This window comes from Otolemur garnettii, unplaced genomic scaffold (genome assembly GCF_000181295.1).
Source record: "Otolemur garnettii isolate 467f Iridium unplaced genomic scaffold, OtoGar3 scaffold00073, whole genome shotgun sequence".
Taxonomy (NCBI): domain Eukaryota; kingdom Metazoa; phylum Chordata; class Mammalia; order Primates; family Galagidae; genus Otolemur; species Otolemur garnettii.
Window position 1 is genome coordinate 9612870 of NW_003852468.1, and position 13510 is coordinate 9626379.

Sequence of the window (13510 nt, forward strand, 5' to 3'; positions counted from 1 at the left end):
TATGATGGCAGATCAAGGTGACAGATTTGTTCAGTTGTTTGGACAAGAGAGTGATATGCCAACATCCATATTTCTCCAAATATTCTTAAGAGAACTACCCATGTGGCTACATTTCAGCAAATTACAGAGTTATTCACATCTTTGATGAATTTTTGTGTATCTTCCAGGGTCAATTAGGTAGTAAACTCTTGACTGAGAGCCTCTAAGCCTCTTTGTGAAGCATGCAGTGTCTATTGAATAGGTTAAGTCAAGGCTTGTAGAATTCTTAACTGATACTGAAGCTCCCCCTGGTGGAATGTAAGATCATAGTTAGATTACATACACGGTATTACTGTTAGTTTCTAAAACTAGATTGTTTGGGGGCACTATCAAGCCACTAAAGTCATTTGTGTTTTAATTGAAAAATAAAACTATCAACTGTGGCACCAAGACTTCGTAAATTATATGTCACTCATATAACCAAAGCCATTATAGTTTACTCACAAATACTAATAATGGTATCAGTTCCTAGATACTTATCACATGAGATTCATATAATATCCTCGAGACTTCTGATTTTTCAGCTATAAAAATACATCTTATTTTCAGGCACCCTGCCCTCTGGAATCAAGATTAAGGAGTTCACTTCAGGACAACATAAAAACACAACCATCTTCCCATTTTCTAACAGGATACCTTTCCATCTTGCTCAGCAACCACAGATTTCTTTGAGATAGCAACGCACAGCTCAGATTTCAGCTGGCTCTGCTTTGCATACCACTGTACGCCCAAAGGCATGTTTTTGATGGTTCCACCTTTAACCCAAGTATAAGATGTGACAAAGCAATCTAGTATCAACCTTTCTCCACCACATTATAAAACAGTTTGAATTTATGCTACCACTCAAGCACACTGGAACTTGGAGTTAAGTCTTATTTAATGATTCTATTTAATCTGGCAAATAACTACACAATCTATGTAATGAGGTCATGTTTAGAAAATTTTACTGGTGAGATGTAGGTCTATAATTTTTTAAGTCCAAAGAAATGTTTGAGAGGAAGTTTTGAAGCAGAATGACTTTGGAGGACTTTAAAATAAAACATGCCACACTGACCTGGACAAATTTGCCCTAATTCATCACTTATTTTTAAAATTTACTATATTTTTGGCCCCTCAATCCCATACATATGCCTAACTAGATCATTGGAAGGGAAATGTTAGGTAACTAAGTTTATTAGAAACTAAAAAAAAAAAAAAACAAACACAATTTCCATTTTTTAAAAACAATACTTTAACAATTTCTCAGGTTGGTTAAATAGTGCTTACATTTAAAACCTGATTTTTAAATTTCAATTTAGTAGCTGACAGGCTGACCACACTCCTGGAAAATCAGCAAGGCATGAATACCTCATACCTAGTTGCAATGAGACAGTATCTCGATCCCTGAGCAATGATTTAGACTTTCTAGGACTGGTCTCCTGCTTAATGTTTGGGGACAAGGCACAGGGTTTCCCAAGCTTGTTTTTTTTTCCCCTTTCCTAGCATTTAGCTGGCCAAGAAGCTTTCTGCTCTACCTTTCTTTATGGAGACTATATAAGTAATATCACCCTGGGTCCCTGTCCTCATTAAGCCCTATCTTTTATAAAAATGGAAATAACTGAGAAGGAAAAGAAAAGCACCACTATATAGGAAGCTAAAATTTTAACTTAGCACTCCTTTTCATGTTACTACTACCATATTATTTCATAAATAGTTGAAACAAAGGTAATTAACACATTCCTTGTATGTGTTTTAACTTTCACTCACTTGTCTCAAATTCTTCAATCTATTATAAAGCAAGTTTGAAAATTTTCACATTTAACACTTCAACAGTGGGCTCACACCCAGCAAATCAACAATGGCAAAATAATTCCCTTGATGACATTACAAGCTGTGGAAGATCTGAAATAGTAAAAGTTAAACCCTGATACAGTATTAAACTTATCTTTTTACATATAAAAATAATACACAGTGGGATATTTTATTCCATAAGATACAATCTTTAAGATCAAGAGAGAATATACAAAACTATTCTATGTAGTCTGATGTATTTTACTGTATAGTAAGAATAAATATATCTAGAACAGAAAGTGCGAGGTCTGTTCCTAGAGAAATCACCAGGTCCTTAGTATAGTTTAAAGCCAAGTGTTCTGCAGATACCAGGCAGAAAGGAGCTACTGCTACATTTAAAATAATGTGGTCATTATAAAATAAAGGCCTTAAATCTGTATCTATAAACAATAACAAAACACACAAACCAAATGAAAATGTACTAAAATTTAATCATCCATAAAAGCTGTAATTTAATCTGACAGTAAACACAAGAAGCAATATTAGAGTTGGTTTAGTATATTATATATTTTAGCTTTGAAAGCCATAGAAATCAGTTATCCCAGTTTTTTCCTATAAAAGACCCATTTTTCCAAAGCATTATGCACAATTTTAATTAGAATATAATGACAGAAGATATTTCATAATTTTTAAATATAAAATGAAGTCAATGACTCAAAAAGTTATCTGCTGCAATGAGTTTGAGGGGAAATTTTATAATCTATATCATTACAGATATAAAGTATAATGGTTCAACTTTTTAGTGCTGGACAGGGAGGAATCATGATAAAAAGGTCAATATGAAATCATTTGATTATAGTAGCAATATCTAACATTTGAAATGCATTCATGCTCTTTTGTATAATCATATTAGAGTCAAGTATATTTATTTTCACATCTGTTATAACTGCTATTGCAAAGGAGAAATACTATTGTCTTATTTTCCAAGAGATATACACAGAGCAATTTTTTTTCTCCAGGGAACTTGTGCAAACCAATATAAGATCTAAATTCTTCACATAATATATAAAACAGGAGAAGCCTCTTCAGATTTATTTTTTGAAGTCTGGAATGCTGGCACTTTCCAATTGGGCAACAGTTCTTCATTTCTGTGATCTAGAACATTGAACAGATATGGATATACAATGTATGTGGTTAATCTCTTGATGTCAGAAGATGACAAGCAGACATCCAATAATATAGAAAAAGCAGTGACTTTCACTCATCATTACTAGAGACAGTTATGGTTAAGGGGCTATTTTAAATTCCCTTTTAAAATGTTTAACAAATAATCAAAGACAAATTCACAGGAGGGAAGTCTATTATCAGTCAATTTAAGTATCTTCAGTTTTATTATACTTAATGTTTCACATTATATCTGACAGTCCTGTGTATAAAGAGGGAAACAGTGATATTTCATTTCTATCCCATTATCGTTTTATTTTTCAAACTTTATTTTTTAACAAAGAAATGACACATGCCTATATAAATTTTCCATGGGATATAATTTAGTCAACTATTTTATGATTATATATATTAGGATTGACACTTCTAATAGAGATTAAGGCAAAGGATGATACAGAAAGAGCTGATCCCCACTTTCAAAGGCACAAGAATCAAAGTTGATCTTAATGACAAAAGAAGAGAAGTAGGGTAAAGGAAGATTTCCTGACGGTGAATTTCTCAGAAGTCTTTAAAAATGGGATAAATATACCAAAGAGATCAACATATTTCAATGTAATTTTGCCTAAAGACTACAGACAAGATAAGTTACCCAGAAGATTCATATACACTCACTAAAAATGTCTGTAACTGATATTTAAATCTACCCAGTATCTCAGTACTTTTAAAAGTAAAGGAACAACATGGCACTTCACAACAAAATGCACTATGAAGTAGTCTGATTGCTAAGTCATATATTATTTGGCATTATGGAACATTCATAGAAATCTCAGGTGACTTACTAAGTATATTGCAAACTGAATTACATAGCGGGGTCTGAGAAATTAGGCAACCAGGATGAAAGCCTTATTTTCTAGATGCAGGCAAAGATTTATCTCCTCTACGGTAAAACTTATAATAAATTTAAGGCTAGCAAAGGTTAACGATGTCAATGAACCAGTCAACTAAAAGAGACTTAAATAATATAGTATTTAAGAACTGACGTCCTCGTTTTCCCCACTTTTCCTTACCTTACCTGACAAACACAAATAACAGAAGTCTTAACACTAATCACTTTCAGGGAACTGATGATTCAAAGTTACTGAATCAGGATTTCATTAAAAGCCTAAAGCAACCATTTGGCCAGAAGCTATCTTTCTTAAGTCTGACTACCAGATATAATCCTTATTCCCATGTTTCCTTTACATACTTTCATTTAAAGAGGGGCCACAATTACTCAGCTGTTTCCCTTAAGAGATACTCATTCATATCTCTAAGGAAGCATATATTATTAGTTAATTTGGAGCTCTGGAATAAATAATCTACTAAATAAACCCAAGAGACTTAAAAGAGATAATGTACCAACTCTCAAGAGAGAAAAGTTTACTTTCCTCTAACTTACAGGTTTAGTAATACTCATAATTAGTATCAAATTACATCATGTATCTACCCCATAAAAATATTCTTTGATGGCATTATTTATAGATTTGATGAAGTAGAAACTGTTCAGGAGATTTAAATACATAAAGAAAAACAAATAAATAGACCTTGCACAGAGCATGGTCTCTCACTTGACAGGCAGCTTAAATGCTGCCACTACTGGTAGTTTCTCTTCAATGGGGCCACTTAATGAAAATTTAATTGGTACTTATGTGCTTTTTTTTTTTTTTTTTTTGAGACAGAGGCTCATCCTGGGTAGAGTGCTGTGGTCTCAAAGGTTACGGCAACCTCAAACTCTCGGCTCTAAGTGATCCTCTTGCCTCAGTCTCCTAAGTAGCTGGAATTATAGATGCCTGCCACAATACCTAGCTAGTTTTTCTATTTTTAGTAGAGCCGGGATGTCACTCTTGCTCAAGCTGTTCTCAAACTCCTAAGCTCAGGAGATCTACCGACCTTGGCCACCTAGAGGGCTAGGATTACAGGCCTGACCCACCGCACCTGGCCCTTTTAATTGGTACTTATAGTCAACTACTACTTAGAAGTCTACAGACAAAATGTTTATATGAAAGAAGTTGACCCATACCTGAGAAGAAAAAAATACCAAAACTACAATGATATACTATCACATATCCACCCCACGGCTTGAGTTAAAGGCTGACAAAATTAATTTTGAGGGGAATATGGCACCTATAAATAGTGTAGAAAGTGCCATAACCACTATGAAAACCTTTTTAGCAGTATCTTCTAAAGCTGTCCACATGTATAGTGTGTGATCTGGCCATTCCTAGACATGCATCTGACAGAAATGCATGCACATGTACACAAAGACTAATACGAGAATGTGCACAGCAGAATTATTCATACTAATTTCTCAGAAGAAAGAACTCAAATGTTTACTAGTAGAAAAATAGATAAATATATTGCTAGTGTAGTGATATTAAAAATGAACTCTTGCTATGCATGACACAGATTATGCGCAAAAACAAATTTTTGAGTGAAAGAAGCTACACATGAAATAATACTTTACACAGTTTTGTTGATGTAAAGTTCAAAGAGAGGCAAAACTTATCCAGTGTTAAAAATCAGGGCAGGGGTTCCAAGTGGAGAGGAGTGACTACTGACCACTTTGAGATAATTCACCAAATGTGTACTTATGTCTATTTCAGATGAACCACTGTTTCACTTTAACTTGGGATGAATCTGGGGGGCATTCTATTCATTCAACCAGGATTTTTTGAATATCCATTCTCTGTAAGACAGTGGAGACTCAGTGGTGAGCAAAACAGACATGGTTCTTAACCTTAGAATCTCATGGAAAGAGGGTAAGTTATCCAACAAATAAATGTATCTCCAACTTATATATCACAGTTACAAATTACAGATACTTAGACATATTGCAATGTGTCCAACAGAATGTGGTTAAAGTTTGGAAAAACCCAAAATAAGATGAAAAAGGCATTTGTTTTGCTGTTAGCATCTTACCTGGCTCAGAGCTGCTGCTGACTACAGGCCTAGAGCAGCAGACATGATTTCTTTTTAGGCTTCTTCTTTTCCACTGGTGTTTTTCTATTTATCTGTCTGACCAGGTCATAAAATATCTAAGTAAAAACAAGAAAAAAGGACTTACTCAACTGATTTTTGAGACTTGTTCCACAAAACAACTCTGTTAAATATCATTCTGAGCTTAGATCTATATTTTGCTGCTTTGTTTTAAAGCAGACGCCCCAACTGACTTTTTCAGTCAGAGTAAGGCAGGACTTACCTATTCATAGTTAAGAAAATACACTTGCTCTTTGATAGTAAATACAAGATTAAGAAGAAGAATTTTTAGTGAAAAGTAAGGTAGTAAAAATAAACTTCAAATTTATAGAGAAATTGCAAAAAACAGCACCAAGAACTTCTGTATATTTGTTCCAGATTCACCATTTAGTAACATTTTGCTGCTTTTACTTTATCTTTTCTCCTCTCTCCACACACAGTTGTTTTCTGAACTGGCAGAGTAGTCTGCTTACTAAAAATTCCTTAATACTTAAGTATGTATTTTCCCAAGAACAAGGATATTCTCTTACAGGTACCAGAACCATACTATAGTTATCACATTTGAGACAATTAAGCACAGATATGTTACTCTGTATTACCTACAATACAAATGCCAATTTTGTCAGTTGCCTCAGTAATAATGTCCTTTCAAGTCAATTTTCCCCACCAGGAAAATGTCTAGGATAAGACATTACGTTTTATTTCCTATCACTTTAGTCTTTTAAAATCCAGCATAGTTCCTGGCCTTTGTCTTTAAAGATACTGTCACTTCCGAAAAATAAAGGCTTGTAATATTATAGACTTTCCCACAGTTTGGGTTTGTTTAATGTTTTCTCAAGATTAGCCCAAGGTTATAAATTTTTGGATACAATAGGACCCCTCTCAAGGTATCGCATACAGAGAGACATGATTTTTGTCTATCCTCATTTTGGTGATGTTATTTTTTATTAAAGTAAAAAATAGAAAAAGTCTACTGATCTTTGATTTGAAGTGATAAATAGTAACTGTAAATAATTTTTTTGAATTCATTTTTAGATGAAAAGTTCAAGGTATCAAAGACAAAATAATGCGCCCCTAAAGCAGATTATTTAATTCTGATCTGCTTATGTACAGTTTCAGGCTGCCATGTATACCAAAGTGTTGAAACACAAAACAGGTCAGCTGAATATGGTTCTTTCCTATGAAATGCAAATTTTCATTTACTAATGACCTAGAATAAAAACAAGTATCACAGAAGACCCTTACTGTTATTCATCTGCAACAAATAATGCTTTGCAAAAGCGGGTTAAAAAATGTATTGGCTTTACCTGGCACTATAGGGACAACTGGCAAAATTTGAATATACATCGATCATGGATTTTGTCAATTGTCAATTTTTCTGATTCTAATACTTCTGCTATGATTGCGTAAAGAATGTTTTTGATAGGAGGAGACATATACTAAAATAGGAATTAAAAAGTATGTTTTCTGCAAATGTGGCAAAATGTTAATAACTGGTGATTCTAGATGAAGAATAACCAGAAATTCTTTTTATTGTTTTTAAACTTTTTCAGTGAATTTTAAAAGTATTAGTTTACATTTATTTTAAGATAGATGGTGAACAATTATATTTCTTTAAGGTGATAAAGATTCATTTACTTTTAAAAATGGTCTAAAGATTGTTAAGACTAAATTAACTGTTACAAAGAAAAAAGTACTGAGTGGTATATTCCAAAACTATAGAAGTGACTGATTTATATTCTTTTCTTTCTGCCCTACCTTCCCCACTTCCTTCTTCAAACCATTTAATTCTCTATTATCTTACTCCTTTTTTTTTTTTTTTTTTTTTTTTTTTTTTTTTGAGACAGAGCCTCAAGCTGTCCCCCTGGGTAGAGTGCCGTAGCATTACAGCTCACAGCAACCTCCAACTCCTGGGCTCAAGCGAGTCTCCTGCCTCCGCCTCCCAAGTAGCTGGGACCACAGACGCCCGCCACAACGCCTGGCTATATTTTGGTTGCAGCCATCATTGTTGTTTGGCGGGTCCGGGCTGGGGATTCGAACCCGCCACCTTAGGTGTACGTGGCTGGCGTCTTAGCCGGTTGAGCTATAGGCGCCGAGCCTATTATCTTATTCCTAAGAAAAGTTTGAAAACAGAATTTATTGAACAAAATGGTTTCTGTTTCTTAACTCCAAAGTCCATTGTTTCACAACTCTGAAGGCTTTAAAAACTCAATGCATGCTGGGCACAGTGGCTCACCCTTGTAATCCCAGAATTCTAGGAGGCCAAGGTAATCGGACTGCTTAAGCTCAGGAGCTTGACACCAGCCAGAGCAACAAGCAAGACCCAGTCTCTACTAAAAGTAAAAAAATTAGCCAGGTCTTGTGGCAAGTGCCTATAGTCCCAGGTACTCGGGAGGCTGAGGCAAGAGGATCACTTGGGTCCTAGAGTTTGAGGTTACTGTGAGCTATGATAATGCCACGGCACTCTATCCAGGTAGATAGCCTGAGACTCAGTCTTAAAAAACAAAAAAAACTCTCAGTGTGCATAAGCCATGAATGAGCTTTCATCGGTTTCCTACACTCGTTGCGTAAGTTATAATAGGAAAAATAATAAAAAGGTAAAAGCTGAAAACAGTAAGTTTGATCTATTTCAGTTTCTTCATGCTGGCCAGTTTCTGGTACTATTCAAAAGGTAATGGATTTTTGTAGTATTCTAAATTATTTCTTTGGAAAACATTGCCTACCTCACAGCAGCAGATGGTTCAGTGATGAGGGCATGTTCGAACTATAATATTTGGTTAGAAATGCTGAAAGTCCCCAGCCTAGGTTCTTCCTCATCTCTCTGAACTACAGAAAAATCTAGAGGGAACACAGAATAGAGTTTCTCAATCCCTCTCCCATTCCTAAATTCGATGTCTTGATTCCAATTATTAGTCCAGCCTCAGCAAAGAATAATTAACTCTTAACACTGATGTGATTCTGATATAGCTAGATGCTACTTTTGGAACATAGCAGAAGTGGTATGAATAAGAGTTTTAAAAAAATATGTATTTATCAATCAGAAAATTAGAGGGCTCTTTAGTCAAACAGTATGTCCTTATTTTCAAAACTGGGGCCAAGAATTGAATCTTTTGAAAATATTCCTTCATCTTCAGGCATTCAAAGATCACAAAAACATTTATAAAACATAAGGCATCTGAGAAATAATTAACGATCAAAAGTACCTGGATTATCAGGCTATAAAAAGAGAATTATTAAAAGAAAATCAAGTTATTATACTCAAGAAATTAAAGTATGAAGTTTGTATGTTTTCCAAAAAAGTAAAGATTCTTCTCTTTTTGAGACTGAGTCTCACTTTGTCACTCTTGGTAGAGTGCCATGGTGTCACAGTTCATAGCAACCTCTAACTCTTGGGCTTAAGTGATTCTCTTGCCTTAGCCTCCTGAGTAGCTGTGACTATAGGTGCCCGCCACAATGATCAGCTATCTTTGTTGCAGTTGCCACTGCTGTTTTTTAGCTGGCTGGGACTGGGTTTGAACCTGCCACCCTCAGTATATGGGGTCGGCGCCCTATCCATTGAGCCACAAGAGCCGCCCAAAAGTAAAGATTAAGATGGCTAACGCATTGCATTTTGTTTTATTGTTTTTCTATTACTGTTTTATAAACCCACATGTCAACGGTTGACTTTAACAAGACATTTATGAAAAGCGGCTCTGGTGCAACTGCAGACTGCAACCCAGAGGAGGTTTAGCAGCATACAGGTTCCCACAAACATGTAATGCACTGTGTTCTGGCTCCCAAAGGGAGAGATTCCATATTATGAACCTGAGTTGAACCTAGCCCCAGATGAATCTGATAAAATGGGTGGGTGGATACCAGAGAAGAGTAAGGACAGGGGTGGCAAGGAACTGGATCTGTAAGGCCAATTATCTTGCAGATGTTGATCTTGTACCACTGTTCCACTAGCTAAGCACATTCTCCAATCCTAGTATGTTCTTTGCCAAACTCACTTCTTTTGGCTCAGTGCAGTGGCTCATGTCTGTAATCTCAGCGGATGGCTTGAGTTCAGGAGTTTGAAACCAGCCTGAGCAAGCATGAAACCCCACCTCTACTAAAAATACAAAAACTTAGCCAGGTGTGATGGCGGGCACTTGTAGTCCCAGCTAGTAGGGAAGCTGACACAGAAGGACTGCTTGAACCCAAGAATTTGGTGTTGCTGTGAGCCAGGCTGATGCCACAGTACTCTAGCCTGGGCAACAGAGTGAGACTCTGTCTCAAAAAAGAAAAAGTCACTGTTTTACTTGTTGATGAGGATCACAGTAAGAGATCCTACTTGCTCCTAGTAGGATGTAAACTTTTCTAGGGCAGGAATAGTGTCTGGATGACTATTACCTGGGTGCCTAACACAGTGTAAGACACAAGTACTCAATAAATATTTGAATGGAATTTATAATTTATAAATTTCTTATTTTTATGTACTTGTTAAAAATGGTCTCAGTAAAAAACATAAGCTTTGGCATTCTTGATTATTTGTAAAATACAAGATTCGTAGCAAGGTTCATATTTTTCCTGCCATGTGTTTATCAGTCAAGGAAAGTGACCTATAGATACAGGTCAGAAAGGAAAAGCAAGCAAAAACATAGGACTCTGATAACCTAACCCTTTTTTAATTCTCATCTGTGTTTTACGTGATCTGAATTCTGGATTATCTGCAGTGCTGTACACAACATAATTCTGGATTATCTGCAATGACAAGTACACAGGCAAGAGCAAAGGAAAGAAGCTCCTTTTGTTTTGTTTTTATTTTTTAAAAGTGCTTACGGTAAAGTTAACAAAAGCAAGGGAACATTTTAAGTTTTTTTGGGGGGGGGGCAGGGAGACAGAGCCTCAAGCTGTCACCCTGGGTAGAGTGCTATGGCATCACAGCTCATAGTAACCTTCAACTCCTGGGCTCAAGTGATTCTCCTGCCTCCGCCTCCCAAGTAGCTGGGACTACAGGTGCCCGCCACAACGCTGGGCTATTTTTTGGTTGCAGCTGTCATTATTGTTTGGCGAGCCCGGGCTGGATTCAAACATGCCAGCTCAGGTGTATGTGGCTGGCACCTTAGCTGCTTGAGCCACAGGCGCTGAGCCACATTTTAAGTTTTTGATTGGTGGGGGCAGTTAGGAACTACACTAATTTTTCAGGGACCTACTAAATGCTAAGCCTTTTATACCTGGGCATGCAGTTTACCTGCTAAATATTCCTGTTCACAGCTATGTTTTTTTTTTTTTCCAGTTTTTGGCTGGGGCTGGGTTTGAACACACCACCTCCAGCATATGGGGCTGGCACCCTACTCCTTTGAGCCACAAGCACCACCCCACAGCTATGTTTTTAAGATAGTGGAGTGTTAACTACAGGACCTGGGAAAAAAACAAAAAGAAAAGCCTGTATACCTGCTGGATTAGGCCTGAGTGAATTCCACAGGTTGATATGCACAGATTACTCACTTTGAGTATAAAGTTCGTATGTTTCCAAAAAAGTAAAGATTCTTAAGATGGCTAATGAACTTCATTTTGTTTTACTGTTTTTCTACTTTTGTCTTACAAACCCTCATGTTAAGGGTTGACTTAAACAAGATTGCTATGAAAAAGTACCTTTGTTGCACTGCAGACTGCAACCCAGAGGTTTAGCAGTACACAGGTTCCCACAGAAACATAATGCACTGTGCTCTGGCTCCCACAGGGAGGAATCTTATGTACACCAAAAGTTTCACTGTAATAACTACTTCAATTTTTGTATTTTCCTGCTTAACTTTATATGCTTTTTATGTCCATCTGGATAGATAATACAAGGGTGCAAAAGTTTTCACACACCACTTTAAGGCATATCACTTAGGGGCTCAGCAGGACTTTATACATAATCTGTAATTATAACTTCCTCTTTGACAATAGGGTAAATGTTAGGGCCTTCATTAAAGCCATCAAAGTGACCTTATGCAAACTGAGATAGAGTTCCTAGAAATTAGTATTTTCTATCAAGTGACAGAATCAAGATTGCTTAAAAGAATTTAAAGCAAGTGAAACTAAAAAAGCACTTGTCTGTGCTGCCCAGCAGCTATAGATTACCTCATTAACGTTGATCTTTGACTTTGCAGAAGATTCTAAAAAGGCACAGTTACACCACTGTCTTGCTAAATTCTGGCCCTGTTCTTTGCCAACTACTCGTTCATCTTCCAGGTCACATTTATTGCCAACCAAAATCATTGGAACCTGTGGAAAGGAAAATAACCTAAAATGAGCATTACTCATTACTTAGCAATTACCTGCTGCCAACTAAAATGTATTAGTTAAGAGTCTAAGCTTCTTTAAGTGCTAAAACAAAAAGTACTATAGCATGTGTGTTGAGGGAAAGGTGGAGGGAAGAGGGAAGAGACAAAAGGGAATATGAAGGAGAGCCTACTACATACATGATGCTCAATTATTTTATGAATGCAATCCCCAAAATCTTATGTGGACTACTCTTAATAACTGAATTTCAAGTAGAAAAGTCTGAAGGAAAAGGAACTTATTGCCATATAGAGAAGAATAAACTCACTGGGCCTGTTTTAAGTGCTTCATCTTACAGGTCCAGCAAGTGCCAAAAGTAGTGGTAAGACCAATATGGTAAATTAGGGTTCTATTTTTATGTTTGACATTTAGACCTGAAGACCGTGAGATGTGAAGAAGGATTAACAACAAAAATGAAGTCCTTTTCTTCCTATCGTAATTCCTTGGCTACATCCATCTACAACTTCCTACTTCTAGCAAAACAGGTAGCTAACTATATTAGTTTCCTTAGTTAAAAGGTGTCCAGAGAACAAATCATTTATTTGAGGTGACAGACAATATAAAAATGAATGAATTTAAGAGACATGGTGCACCTTTCCCTAAAATAAACAATTATCATGAGTTATACACACTAACATTCATGACTCCATCTTTTTTAGTTAAGTACATGGGCTAAAGGGATTAAAATTATCAGAGTTCAATGATTTGCACATAAATGCCATGAAAACAGAATTCTCTTGGATAAATTAGTCATGGGAAGGATTATTCATTATGTTACAGTTGGTCACGAGTCATAGGCATAAATCCCTCCTGCCTACAAGAATACTCAACGTTAAGGTCCTGAGCAGATTTACAAGTTCCTACTAATAATTAGAGAGACAAAAACACAAAGAAAGGTACAACTGAAATTTTATAACCTAATTTATACAACTGAAAAGGAACTCTCTATAGTTCAAAACTGAGTAAGTATCTAAGATATCTGTAAGACATACAACAGAAACAATGCTATTCATTGAATAAGACAAGATTTCTAAAACAGAATTTTTAAAAATCTAGTTATTAAAAACTTTGACATAATTCAAAGGAAAATACACCATTTAAGTACAAATGTGTTATACTAATAGAATTTTACCAATAGCAACATGCCATTATGGTTCTTAATAACTGTTCTTTGAACACTGTTTTTGACCTAACTACCACCTTTCAAAGCTAGAGTCCCGCTTTTTCTAATTAA

General features: G+C 35.8%; 1 protein-coding gene across 2 annotated transcripts in view; it reads right to left on the minus strand.

Annotated features, from left to right (window-relative positions):
- Positions 1-2275: 2275 nt before the first annotated feature.
- Positions 2276-13510, minus strand: part of RAP1A (RAP1A, member of RAS oncogene family) — an 81319-nt gene continuing 70084 nt past the window's right edge. For both annotated transcript variants that reach the window (XM_003793885.3, XM_012807664.2), the window contains 3 exons: positions 12076-12219; positions 5932-6047; positions 2276-2964 (listed from right to left, as the gene is read on the minus strand). In XM_003793885.3, the coding sequence (XP_003793933.1) occupies positions 5961-6047; positions 12076-12219 (231 nt within the window). In that variant the 3' untranslated portion in view covers positions 2276-2964; positions 5932-5960. The remainder of the gene's footprint in view (positions 2965-5931; positions 6048-12075; positions 12220-13510) is intronic.